The 12311-nt window shown below is 36.1% G+C and overlaps 1 protein-coding gene across 2 annotated transcripts; it reads left to right on the top strand.

Moving 5' to 3' along the window:
* LOC132067564 (ABC transporter G family member 7) lies at positions 1 to 10272 on the top strand. Of its 2 annotated transcripts, XM_059460832.1 has the most exons (12): positions 2 to 288; positions 1618 to 1808; positions 1898 to 2048; positions 3160 to 3292; positions 4803 to 5004; positions 5629 to 5899; positions 6357 to 6488; positions 7075 to 7295; positions 8338 to 8550; positions 8655 to 8739; positions 9630 to 9885; positions 10026 to 10272. In XM_059460832.1, the coding sequence occupies exons 1-12, from the start codon at positions 52 to 54 to the stop codon at positions 10055 to 10057; spliced, it is 2124 nt and encodes a 707-aa protein (XP_059316815.1). In that variant the 5' UTR covers positions 2 to 51; the 3' UTR covers positions 10058 to 10272. The 2 variants fall into 2 exon arrangements, with proteins under 2 accessions (XP_059316814.1, XP_059316815.1); XM_059460831.1 differs by having other exon boundaries at positions 1 to 288; positions 9630 to 10272.
* Positions 10273 to 12311: the final 2039 nt, after the last annotated feature.

The following is a 12311-nucleotide window of genomic DNA, read 5'->3' on the forward strand; positions in this document are numbered from 1 at the left end:
AACCAAGTGTAGTAGTGTGAGAGTGAAGAAGAAGAAACGTGAACGGAGAAAATGTTATTGCCAATTGGCGGCAAAGGCGGCGGCGGAGTTGGGCAGTTACTGGCGGCAGTTGCGGCGGCGCTGCTTCTCCGCCTTTTCTCCTCACCTGGTCCGGTGATTTTACCGGAAAATGAAGATGAGAGAGAGAGTGAAAATGACGAAACTCCGGTAACTGGAAAAGTAGTAACTCCGGTTACTATTAAATGGACTAATATTACTTGCTCTCTATCGGATAAATCTTCTAACACGGTGAGTAATAGTAGCCTTTTTGCGAATATAGATTGAATTTTCAACGTAACATTTGGAAAAGTGCGAACTTATGTTGATATATGTTAGTGTAGATTATTTGTTGAACTTATGAACATTTATTTATTTGTCAATTTCATCCGAAATTTCGTAAAATTAAGCTGAAAATTGATGATATAGCTCACTAAATGGACAGTATTACTTGTTCTCTCTGATAAATCCTCTAACACGGTGAGTTCATTGCCTTTTTTGAGAATATAGACTGAATTTTCAATGTAGCATTTGGAGAAGTTAAGTAAAGTCGTTATACGAAGCATGTGTAAGTTATGTTGATGAATGTTACTGTAGATTATTTTTTGAACGTGTGAACAGTCCTTTAGTTTGACTATTTAATCCGAAATATCGTAGAGTTCAGCTGAAATTGATGATAGAGTTCACAGCTTGTGTGTGTAAAGGTTCAAATTTACAAAGCCAAATTCCTTATTTGATTTTTTTTTTTTTTTTGATTTTGTAGAGATTAAGATTTTAGAATTTGCTCCTATCGGTGTAGTAGTTCCAGAGTAACATATGGCACTTTTAGCCTGATGATGAACTTCTGTTTAGTCGATTTTATCAGTTTTCCGATATCTATGAGGCGTTCATGCTTTTTTATTTGTATATATTAGATATACATGTTAGTGAACTACACTAAAAGATTGATCCTGTTACGTTTCTCAAACTTATAAGTTACAAAACCGGACTAGTAGTCGTGCTGTATACTTCAGGATATAACAAAGATATCATTGTATCTTCATAAACATTATATTCTAGGACATGGAATGAGCAGTTATCTTAATAGTTGATGTGTGTTTGTTTAGAGACAACCAGTAAAATTTTATGTGTGTTAGCAGATATGCATACATTGCTGTCTTATCTTATAAAAGAAAATATACTATATAAACTGCTGTAATTCTATAACCAATGATTATTCTCTATGATTATGACAAGGAAAACTATACTCTCGTCTCTTTTCGTCTTATTAGCCATACAAGTATAATTACTTCAAAACGGCTTCATAGTTTAACCTTTGATACTATCTTCATAATGTAGACTATTTCCTATGACCGTAGCTTGACTTTATAAGTTAATGTGGCTTCCCCTTAATTTTACAATTCACCTGTATGTTCTTTTGCTCATTTTGCTTGGGGATGACTAATTTCTGGTTATAATGATTTAAACAACACGCAAGTTCCAAGATGGGAATGGTCTAGTTATTTTGAGAGCCAGATTCAAATGATACTGGCATTGACATTCGAAATCTTTCTGTTGCTTTTACTTTCCCCCAAACTCTAGGTGCGGTTCTTGCTAAAAAATGTGACAGGAGAAGCCAAACCTGGTCGATTGCTAGCGATAATGGGTCCATCAGGATCGGGGAAGACAACTCTTCTGAATGTTCTGGCAGGTCAGACAAAAGCATCACCCAAGTTACATTTGTCTGGCCTTTTGGACATCAATGGGGTGCCATTTTCAAACAAAACATACAAGTATGTCAGGTTCAATAAGCATTGTCAAATAGACTGAATACTTCTTGAGAGAAATTCATATAAGATGATGGAAATTTTTGCTACTGCAGGTTTGCTTATGTTAGACAAGAGGACCTTTTCTTTTCTCAGTTGACTGTTCGAGAAACACTTTCTCTTGCGGCTGAACTGCAGCTACAGGATATATCTTCAATAGAAGATAGAGATGAATATGTGAACAATCTATTGTTTAAAATAGGTTTGGTAAGGCTTCTCTTTGTCTTATCTTGGTAATTACTTAGGACGTGTACTAGTTAAAAAATTGTTACACGAAACAAACCTCTCTTTCTCTGATGACTGTAGAGTGTTCTAGGCATTTTTCTACGTTATGCTTCTGTTTCAATTTACATGAAAATCTTTCCATTTTGGAATGCTCTGAAATGTTTGATGCATTCTATTTCTATACAACTTTCACAATTTTCAAGAATTTAAGGCCATTAAACAGAAAGGATCGAGTAGTTATTTTATGTTTAGTGACCATTGAATCAATTTATCTCCTACTCAATTATATATACTTTGGGACTAGAACCTGCATGCATGCAATCCCTTAGCGGTTGTTTGGTCTGAAGTATTATTGGATTCAAAATTGGTATTAATAATCGAGCATTGGTTTTATTTTAAACCCAGTATAAGTATTCCATGCATTAGTGATGCTGCAATTATCATTGTACATTTTATACTACCAAATTAAATGAGGAATGCCAATACATTAGATTATGTAAATATCAAAAACTGCCTTTTGAAGTGTTACTTCTTTAGGTTATGATCTCTTACTTTTTCTCTCACACTTGTTTCTAATAATGTTTATAGTATTGATTTAAAATTATTAGAACCTGTATTGAAATAAAAATTTAAAGTTTAAAGGAGGACGGCGAGATTGATTGATTGATCTATTTAGACCATATTCTTGTGTGCTTTATTTTATCTTCCCCTTGAAAGTATTATTTGTCTGATAATCATTTATATACATTCTGCTAATTATTTTGATCAAGATGGTATAAAAACCAACCCCAGATTGGAAAAAGTGATTTAATATAGGCCACGAAACATCTGACAATAAACAAAATCTTTTTGTGATTATTATCAATTGTATTCTATTTTGCATTATAATATCTGAATAATTTGTTCATGAACAAACAACCCCTTATTGTTGGTTAGGTGCTTTTTTCATTCTTTAATGTATGTGCCGAGTTATCCATCTATGTTAAGTTTGTGCTTCTTGGAAAATCTGGAATCTGTTAGTATTACTTTGGGTTTAGTAGAGAAATCTCTACAATTTGTCCTCAGTTGTGCTGGTTTCATGTCTCTTCTAAAGGTCAGTTGTGCTGATTCACCCATTGGTGATGCAAAAGTTCGTGGAATTAGTGGAGGTGAAAAGAAGCGCCTGTCTCTTGCATGTGAGCTTATTGCCAGTCCATCTGTAATTTTTGCTGATGAACCAACAACTGGTAAGTTATGTCATCGCTTTTGCTAGTCTACATTTGCTCGCATTATGCTTTGACCATAATGGTATCATCCAACATACCTGCTTTTATTGAACCCAGTTGAACAGTGAGTATCTTTGTGTCTGGTTGACAGTATATGCTTTAATTCATATAATGCTTAGACATTACAACATTGCTAGAAGCTCATACAAACCAAGGAGGGTCTTTATAATGTCAAAAGCTTTTAAATTAGGATAACTATAGATTTCTGGCCAGTATGCTTCCCTGTCAGTCTTCTCTATGAAGTTAAAATGGGAAGGACTCCCAATTTTTCACTATAAGCTCTTCTATCTTTTGTTTATAATGGTGCTTTCCTGCTGGACCCGACCATTATCCAGTTGTGCTGACTCCTTAGTTATGTGACCCTGTCAAAATTTTATGTACTGGAAGTCATAATACTCATCGGATGAAAGGCATAAAAAGATTGTTGGGCTTGCGTAGGTATTGGAATCCTGTGATTGTATGGTTCTAGAGAAGTCTAAAAAATGTTTCTGGATATTCTCTATCCTTGTAGAAGCTGGGAGAGTTAGTTCTTCTACTTGCCCAGAAAATATGCTGAGCTCAATAATGTCCAAAACAAGCGCTTGCGCTGCTACTGGGTATTCTGAATGGAATTCTTTAGATAATATAGTTGGCATGGATTTATGGTGCTATTTAAGGACTTCAAAACCATCCTCTGGGATTCTGTATTGTCTTGTGCTGTTGTACTGTCTGATAAAGGTATACACTTGATTTGTTTTTGTTGAGGAAACCTTGTGGGTTCTTACTTAGACAAATGATTCTAGTTTTGAAGTACTTTTGTATATGAAACAATGCAATTGATTGTAGAAGCTTCTACATGTAGAAGGGGAAGGAATAAACATATAAAATGAAAACTAACAAAATGAGCTTCTGGAGAGAAAACATCCAGACTGGAGCTAATCTCAATTTGTTCTTGAAAGACAATCTCAATGAATATGTTTTCCTCTTTCATATAGAATTCATTTATGCATCCTAGTCTTATCCTGCTTTTCTCTTCCATGTTAATGGCATTTTTTAAATAAGGATCTTCTATGTTAAAGGCATGGCTCTTTTATTAATGGTTTTCTAGCTAGTTACATTTACCTCAAAAAAAAAAAAAAAACAATGGTTTTCTAGTTTCTGGATTCCGCTTTAGCCTCCTGCAGTGGAGGTTCAACTGGAAAGCTAGATGTGTTATGTTTTACTCGACGTTGAATCATAAAGCTGTAATTGTTGAAAGTTTTCTACTCAAACTTCTACAAAAGATGAACTTCACTTTCCTTGGTGGCAGTTGCAAAATATTACTAGTTATTTAATCTAGGACGAACAGTGTTTATAATGTAAGTCATTCTGATTTTAGTAGAAACAGTTCAACTCCTACTACTGAAATCGAAATAATTACGTGAAGACGAGGATTTGCTTCAATCGTTGCTTGTTAACCTTTTTACTCCTTCCCCACAAATCTTGCTTTCAGGACTTGATGCTTTTCAAGCAGAGCGAGTGATGGAAACCCTAAGACAACTGGCGCAGGATGGACATACTGTTATATGCTCTATACACCAGCCTAGAGGTTCTGTGTATGCAAAATTCGACGACATTATTCTGTTGGCAGAGGGTTCACTCATTTATGCTGGTCCTGCACGTGATGAAGTACTGGCATACTTCTCGAAATTTGGGTGTGTTATATGTTCTATTCCCTAAGTTACTTATATAGTTTATATAACCTTGTAGTAGTTTACTGCTATTGGCTCTCACTTTTTGGCGTTGTATTCCTGGAATGCCTTGTGGTTAGTGGTCTGATGAGATATGTCTACATGGTGCCAATTAATAAAAAAATTGAGTTCCCTTAAGAGCTAAATGTCACTTTAATAAAAGAGGGTAAATTTTATGTTGCATTTTATTCTTAAACACATATACAACAAGGTGGAATGTGGTAGACGAAATAGCGTGCATCATGATTAGGAAATTTCCTATAAGAATTTTAAGTATGAGTTCTAACACATTATGATGTGACATATATCCTTGTTTTTTTCCTAGTTATTTTTGTGGGGGAGTAGCGGGGAGAGGGATGTGTATGCATGAGTATGTGTGTATGTATGTGTATGTATGTGTGTGTGTGTATATATATATATGCGCTTGTTTTTGTGTCTGTGTGTGTATTTATGTGTTTGTCTGTAAATTGATGCCTTTATGCTATGCCATTGCATATGGATATGGAGCCAGCTTGCTTTTCTATGATTCACTTGAAGTGCAAACTGCAATGTGTTAAGCAAGTATTGATGGTGGTTACTAAATGACAGGTACATTTGTCCAGATCATGTAAATCCTGCCGAATTTTTGGCTGATCTAATATCAATAGACTATAGTTCGCCAGAGAGTGTATATTCTTCTCGAAAGAGAATAGATGGTCTAGTTGAGTCATTCTCAGAAAAGATACCAGAGGTTTTATATGCAACTCCACTTGTAAGAGATAGCTCTAGGACCCGTGAGAACTTACTAAAGAAACCTATTTCTCGTAAAGGTGGTTGGTGGAGGCAGTTCCGGTTACTTCTCAAACGTGCATGGATGCAAGTGAGTCCCATCTCTCTTTCTATTTCTCTTCCAATATCACTACTCTGTTTTAATGGGATTTGGGAGTAGTTACCATGCTGATTTTAAATAGAGATGTAACTCAATTGCTTCATTAAGCTGCTGGAACTATAAATCATATAAAAAGCAATGATCAGCTATTAGGATGAGTTTGTTCATTTGTTTGGAAACTTTAGGTGGAAAGTGGAGAATTTAAGCTCATTGTGTGCTATAGGTCATTTCGTTCAAGTATTACTGCATTACCATGTTATGTAGCTAGTTGGCACTTACCCTATCTCCAATAAATATGCTTTATTTATTTTCTTGCAGCCTGAGGATTTCCGTCCTTCTAATGCATTAATAATCAGTAACATATTTAAAAAAAAAAAAAAACTTGTTTGATGCAATTTTGCTTTATTTTTTGTCTGTTATAATTAAGATTAATTAAATTGATGAATAGGCTTCTCGTGATGGACCAACAAACAAAGTTCGGGCAAGGATGTCAATTGCATCAGCTTTGATATTTGGTTCTGTATTCTGGAGGATGGGCAGATCTCAGACGTCAATACAAGACAGGATGGGATTACTTCAGGTGAGAGATGCCAGTATATTTTATCAGATCCTGTCAATAACTTTAATGTAGTTATCAGATCCTGTCAATAACTTCAATTGGCCTGGTGGCAATTGACTTGAGCCTTGGGGTGCTCCCTTTCAAGGTCTCAAGTTCGAAACCCGCTGGGTGCAAACAATTTCTGAGGGCCATCGGACTGGGAAACCTGAATTACCCGTGGTGCACTTGCGGGAAACTCCTTGCCGAGGGCCTGTGCACCCCCGGGATTAGTCGGGGCTCAAAGAGACTCGGACACCCGGTGCTTAATCAAAAAAAAAAAAATAACTTTAATGTAGTTTCGACATGTACTCTTGATTGCGCATGAACGGCAGGAAGCGAATAATTGTTCTTTTCCTTTAGTTTGCTGTGCTCCATAGCAATATCTTTTTATTCTTTAACCAATTGCCCAGCTAATAATCTGTGGCCAGTGGCCAAGTAATCAAAATTGGGTGAGGATGCCATATTTCCAGCCAATAAAAAGCATCAAACATGAAAGTACAAGTCCCAAATTGATGAGACCACGGGGTGCCTAATCAATATCCTTTCCTTTTTCATGTGTTATGCATAGGTTGCTGCAATAAACACTGCTATGGCTGCTCTCACAAAAACAGTTGGTGTCTTTCCCAAGGAACGAGCAATTGTTGATAGAGAGCGCGCAAAAGGATCTTATGCTCTGGGACCATACTTGCTTTCCAAGTTGATTGCCGAGATTCCTGTTGGAGCAGCATTTCCACTACTCTTTGGTGGCATCCTATACCCAATGGCTCGACTTCATCCTACCATTTCTAGGTGAATCTACCACTGTTTATGAGTTGTTTGCATATATGAGTTGCTGATTAGGGTAAAGCTATTAAGCTATTTCATGTGAACTTTCTCCACAAATTTGAACTTTTTTTTTTCTCAAAGACGGGTCTCTCCTCACTGTAAGTAATTCTCTTTTTTTGATAACCGAGAAATCCCTAAGGGCCCGTGGTGCAAGGTTCGGGATGATGGGCCCCGCTTTAAGTAATTAACAAGAAAGCACCTAACAATCAAAAGATTAAGTTACTAGCTGATCTCTGTGGCTTCTTCGAGTAAAGTATGGAGAGATTGCATGTCTATGCATTTACCTGTGACTAATACTTAGGAGTAGACAGAAAGGCCTTTAAGATACAATGCCTCAGTAAATACATCAATTCAGGCACAGAAAAAACTTGGCACTTAGAAAGAAACTTCTAATATCTTTATTAGAAATATCCACATTCCAGTAATATTTGTAGGTTGAATAGTAGGAGAGGATAACATTAATCTCAGTAATAATGAGTTCATATTTTTTATGAAAAAAAGAAGATGTGGTTAACGTTTATGAGTTGTCAAAATCTTTCTTGAATAAAGCAATTGAAATGGGGACACAAGTACGCATAGTTTTCCTCTTTCGTTAACTTTCTGAGCATCCTATTGATGACTTCATACCATCAGTAAGATGTTGTATAAGCTGCTTCACCAGTCACCTTGCAGAGCGCATATTTGCCAGTTTCAACAATGGTATTTACTCTCAAGTTTTGCTGCGCCTTTATTGAGACAAGGGGCTTCGTCGTCCATTTTTTCACACTAGGGCATCCATTCGTTGTTTCTTGCATTTACTTTCCAAATTTAAGTGGCTCCGTGATTTTGCACCCATCCGGTGATAGCTACCTGTAGTTTTTGGTAACTGGTATATCAATAAAATAAGACACAAATTTTTTTAAAAATAAAACAAAAAATAAGACACAAGCATTTGGTTGAAGAAAGAGGTTGGAAATTAGAACACACTCCATATTGAGTGCTGAAATTTTTCTGCTTTGGTTTATAGATTTGGGAAGTTCTGCGGGATTGTAACTGTGGAGTCTTTTGCTGCGTCTGCAATGGGCTTGACTGTGGGAGCTATGGTTCCAACAACTGAAGCTGCATTAGCATTAGGCCCCTCTCTTATGACAGTTTTTATTGTCTTTGGAGGGTACTATGTCAATTCAGAAAACACACCAATTATTTTTCGGTGGATTCCTCGAGTTTCTCTTATAAGATGGTATTAATGTCCCTCCATATACCTAGTACTTGGCCATTCCTTGAATTTACTACTCTTAACTATCCAAGGAATTCAATACTTGGCGAATTTCGTGTTGCTTTCAGGGCGTTTCAGGGGCTTAGCATAAATGAATTTAGTGGCCTTCAATTTGAGCATCAAAACTCATTTGACATACAATCTGGTGAACAGGTGAGTGAAGACAGTGGACTCTTTTTATTCATAAGATTATCCTTTGAATTGCTCTAGTATCTTTTTGTAGAAACTTTTATGTATGAACATCAAATTTCAGATCATTTAACTTAAACTTCCATTAAGAAGGCAAAAGCTTCTCTAGTTTACCCAGAAAATCATGTTGGTGACTTTTGACTCTTTGTGCAATTGAAACCCTTAAACATAGGGGCAGAGGCGACTAACGTTGGCTCCAGATGGCTGGTGAGCCTTTTTAGTCTGAGTATTAGCATGACCGCTTAAAGACCAGTCTGTAACTGATAATCACAAATACTAAGGTTAACATGATAAACACACTATATCATTGTGATATCTTGTAGCAGTACTGCAGCCATTGTTTTCTCTGTTTTTTCATTTTTATTAACCTTTTCATGTTTTTGTTTTTCCATTTTTTAATCTTTATTTGGCAACGTACATTTTGGTTGTTTTCTCCTTTTTTTCTTCTTCGGTGTCCTCTGTCTGTTTGACACCTAGCCAACTTCTAAAACCTAAACTAGCATCTTTGTTCAATTTTAGAGGTAGCATCATTTTAGACTAATGCAAAACCAAGCAGTAGGGTGATCGTAAACAGAGATGACAGGTAACCTGGAGAACTGACATCATACCTGAAATGTTTAGTAGACAATGCTAAAAGAGCTTCACATTTCAAAAAAGTGGGTACTGCTCCCTCTTGGATCTTCAGAAGGAGGTTTCATTGCAAGAAATTTTTTATTTCGCATCCGAACTTCAAGATGGAAACCATATCCTCCTTCGCTTCATCTTATGCTTACTGATCACAATTGCCAAGCATCGACAGTGAATCAAATTGTTTCCATCGTTATATGCCAACATCTTGAATTTCACTTATGCAGGCACTTGAGCGGCTATCATTTGGAGGCAGTCGAATAGGTGATACACTTGTTGCTCAAAGTAGAATACTAATGTTCTGGTATTACACAACTTACCTTCTCCTGGAGAAAAATAAGCCCAAGTATCAGCGTCTTGAACCTCCACCACGTCTCAAAGATATCGAGGAAGAGCCGGAGGAAGAGGCAAATCTTCAGCCCGCAAAGGCTGATGATTTGCTTGAACCAACTCAACAAGATGAATCTCCTCCCTTGGATGAAGGTAAACCCGACAAGCAGCAGGAATCTTCTCCTGCTGATCCACTTGATCTGTTTAACCTTGACGGATTCTAAATTGCTTGGGAAAAAATGGATGATGTTGATACGAGATGTCCCACTTTCTCATTGATTTATCTCCTACAGGTGCTAATCAAAAGGAGATGCCTGTGCAGTAAAAGGAGGTCTTTCTTATGTGAGCTAATGAGTTGATTCTAGTATACAGTAAAATTCATCTCCTTCATGTATATTTAGGGGTCAAAAGCATTAGAAACTCCATGAAGATCGTCCAGAATAGTCTTGAAGTATGGTAAATACGAGATGAACTCGGATGTAAAGCTGCAAAGTTTAAACTTCTTAGCCTATTTTCATAACAAAAAGAGCTTATGGATAATTGGGACCAAATAATTTCTATGATGAGTTAGTAGGTCGTATCTATGGAATTTTTCATCCTTGAAATGTATGGTTTTAGTTCCAATGTTCTAATGATTAGACATGGTGAATATTTAGGGTGATCTTTCAGTGGGTAATTCGTGGGTATAATGCCTTTCCATATTGTCATTGTTTATTCATAAAAGGTTGTTTATTATTGTCGCACTGTCATTGCCTAGCCGTCAATAAAGTGGATTTAAAGTGGTAAAAACCTTGGAGATCAGAGTTCGAAATCTAGGGGAAAAGTGCTAGGCAACAATTGTGTTGCCTAAACCTTGGTTGCCAGATTTATTCCATGCCTGTGTTGGTGAGAGATAGCATTTACTAAAGCAATAATTGAGTTCCTCGCCGTTGGCTGTTCGTTGTCCAGGATTATTGAGAACCATAACTAGACTTTTAAAGCTTGTTTGGCTAAGCAGTTTAAATCAGTTTACTTTGAAAAACTGCTTCTTATTAAAGTGGTTTTAAAAATATTTTGCTAGAGTAAAAATATGTGTTTAGCTAGATTTGTTGAAAAGTGTGTTAATAATAATAATATTAAATTAGGCACTTTATTATGATAACAACAACGATAAAATTAAAGAAAAAGAAACAAGAACGCGGATCTCAAAACTGAAAGAATCATTTAACGTTGAGTAGAATAACATTCGAATTTGTTTGACTTTAAAATGAAAAATTAAAATTTGACCCCCAAAAAAAATAATAAAAAATTAACTCTTAACAAAAGTTAGTCAACGTGCTTTTGGCTTTGGGTTAAGCACGTCTTAAAACTGAAATAATTATTTCAGGATTCCATAGTCAACTAGAATTTTTTATTTTAGAACCAAAAAAAAAAAAAAAAAAAAGAAACAGAAACAATATGGACTACCATGAAGTCCAACAAAATTTGTCTGCCATCTTTATTGTCTGCCTTTTTTTTTTTTTTTTTTTTGACATTTTCTCTTTATTAAATTTGTCGATGGTTCTTTTTGGGTTTTCCAACTTCACATACAAAAAGGTTCAGCCAAGATGTGCCGTAGGTTGAGCAATGAATTTGAAAATGAAGATGAAACGTTGTCTGAAACTTGAATCATTCTAAACTAAACTCATAAAATAATTTTTGGTTTTAAATTCTATACTAAGAAATTATTGAAAATGTCTTCTCTCAAATTATGTTTATCAAGTGCAATTTATAAGTCGAATTAAATAAAACGATAACAATTGTGTTTACCCCGAAATTGGGTAATAAATTAAATTTGTAAAAGAGGTATAGGATATGTGGGTACTTTAATCTACTTTTTGACGACGAAGAATATATATGTATGTTTTGCTTATAAACGACTTAAAGTGTAGGTAAATCAGTATGCTAACGATTGGATAAATGTGTTGGGGTTAGGTATTTGAGCTAAGATCTTTGTGTTTATTCCGTGCAATATTTGAATAATATGATTCAGTGGATTTAAAGCTGTAATCCGGACCAAAATCAGAGAAAAAATGAGAGAGAGAGAAAGCTTCAATATATATATTCAACTACAATATTCTGGATCTGAAAAGCCAACCCCTAAAAGTAAGAAAGTGCTCCCTATTTATAATTTTCCTCTATGGGCCCTTCCTCATCATGAAGCTCTTTTAGAAATAAAGAAGCCCTAATATGGATAAGGTTGGGTCGTACGGCCGACACCCGTACGACCGTCGAAACAGTGATGCGACATGATTTCCACACGTGGCGAGCGAATAATCGATTAACCGACCAACGGCCACGATCATAATCTGGCCATGAAGAACCGGCAACAACAAGAAGTTATCCCCGAAATCGGACCCAACGATTTTCTCCAAACATCTTCTCGATTAAGCACTAGAATGCCCTCCTTTCTTTGTCTACCTTGCCCCACCGTCAAACGCTAACCCGATTTTACCGTATACGTATAGTCCCCACACTTTCCGACCTAGGCTTTGCGCTGAGTAACGGAAGCGATGGATCGCAAAACCGGTGGTTCCGTTGGCTCGTTCTTATCTTCTCAT

This window comes from Lycium ferocissimum, chromosome 8, assembly GCF_029784015.1.
Source record: "Lycium ferocissimum isolate CSIRO_LF1 chromosome 8, AGI_CSIRO_Lferr_CH_V1, whole genome shotgun sequence".
Lineage (NCBI taxonomy): Eukaryota > Viridiplantae > Streptophyta > Magnoliopsida > Solanales > Solanaceae > Lycium > Lycium ferocissimum.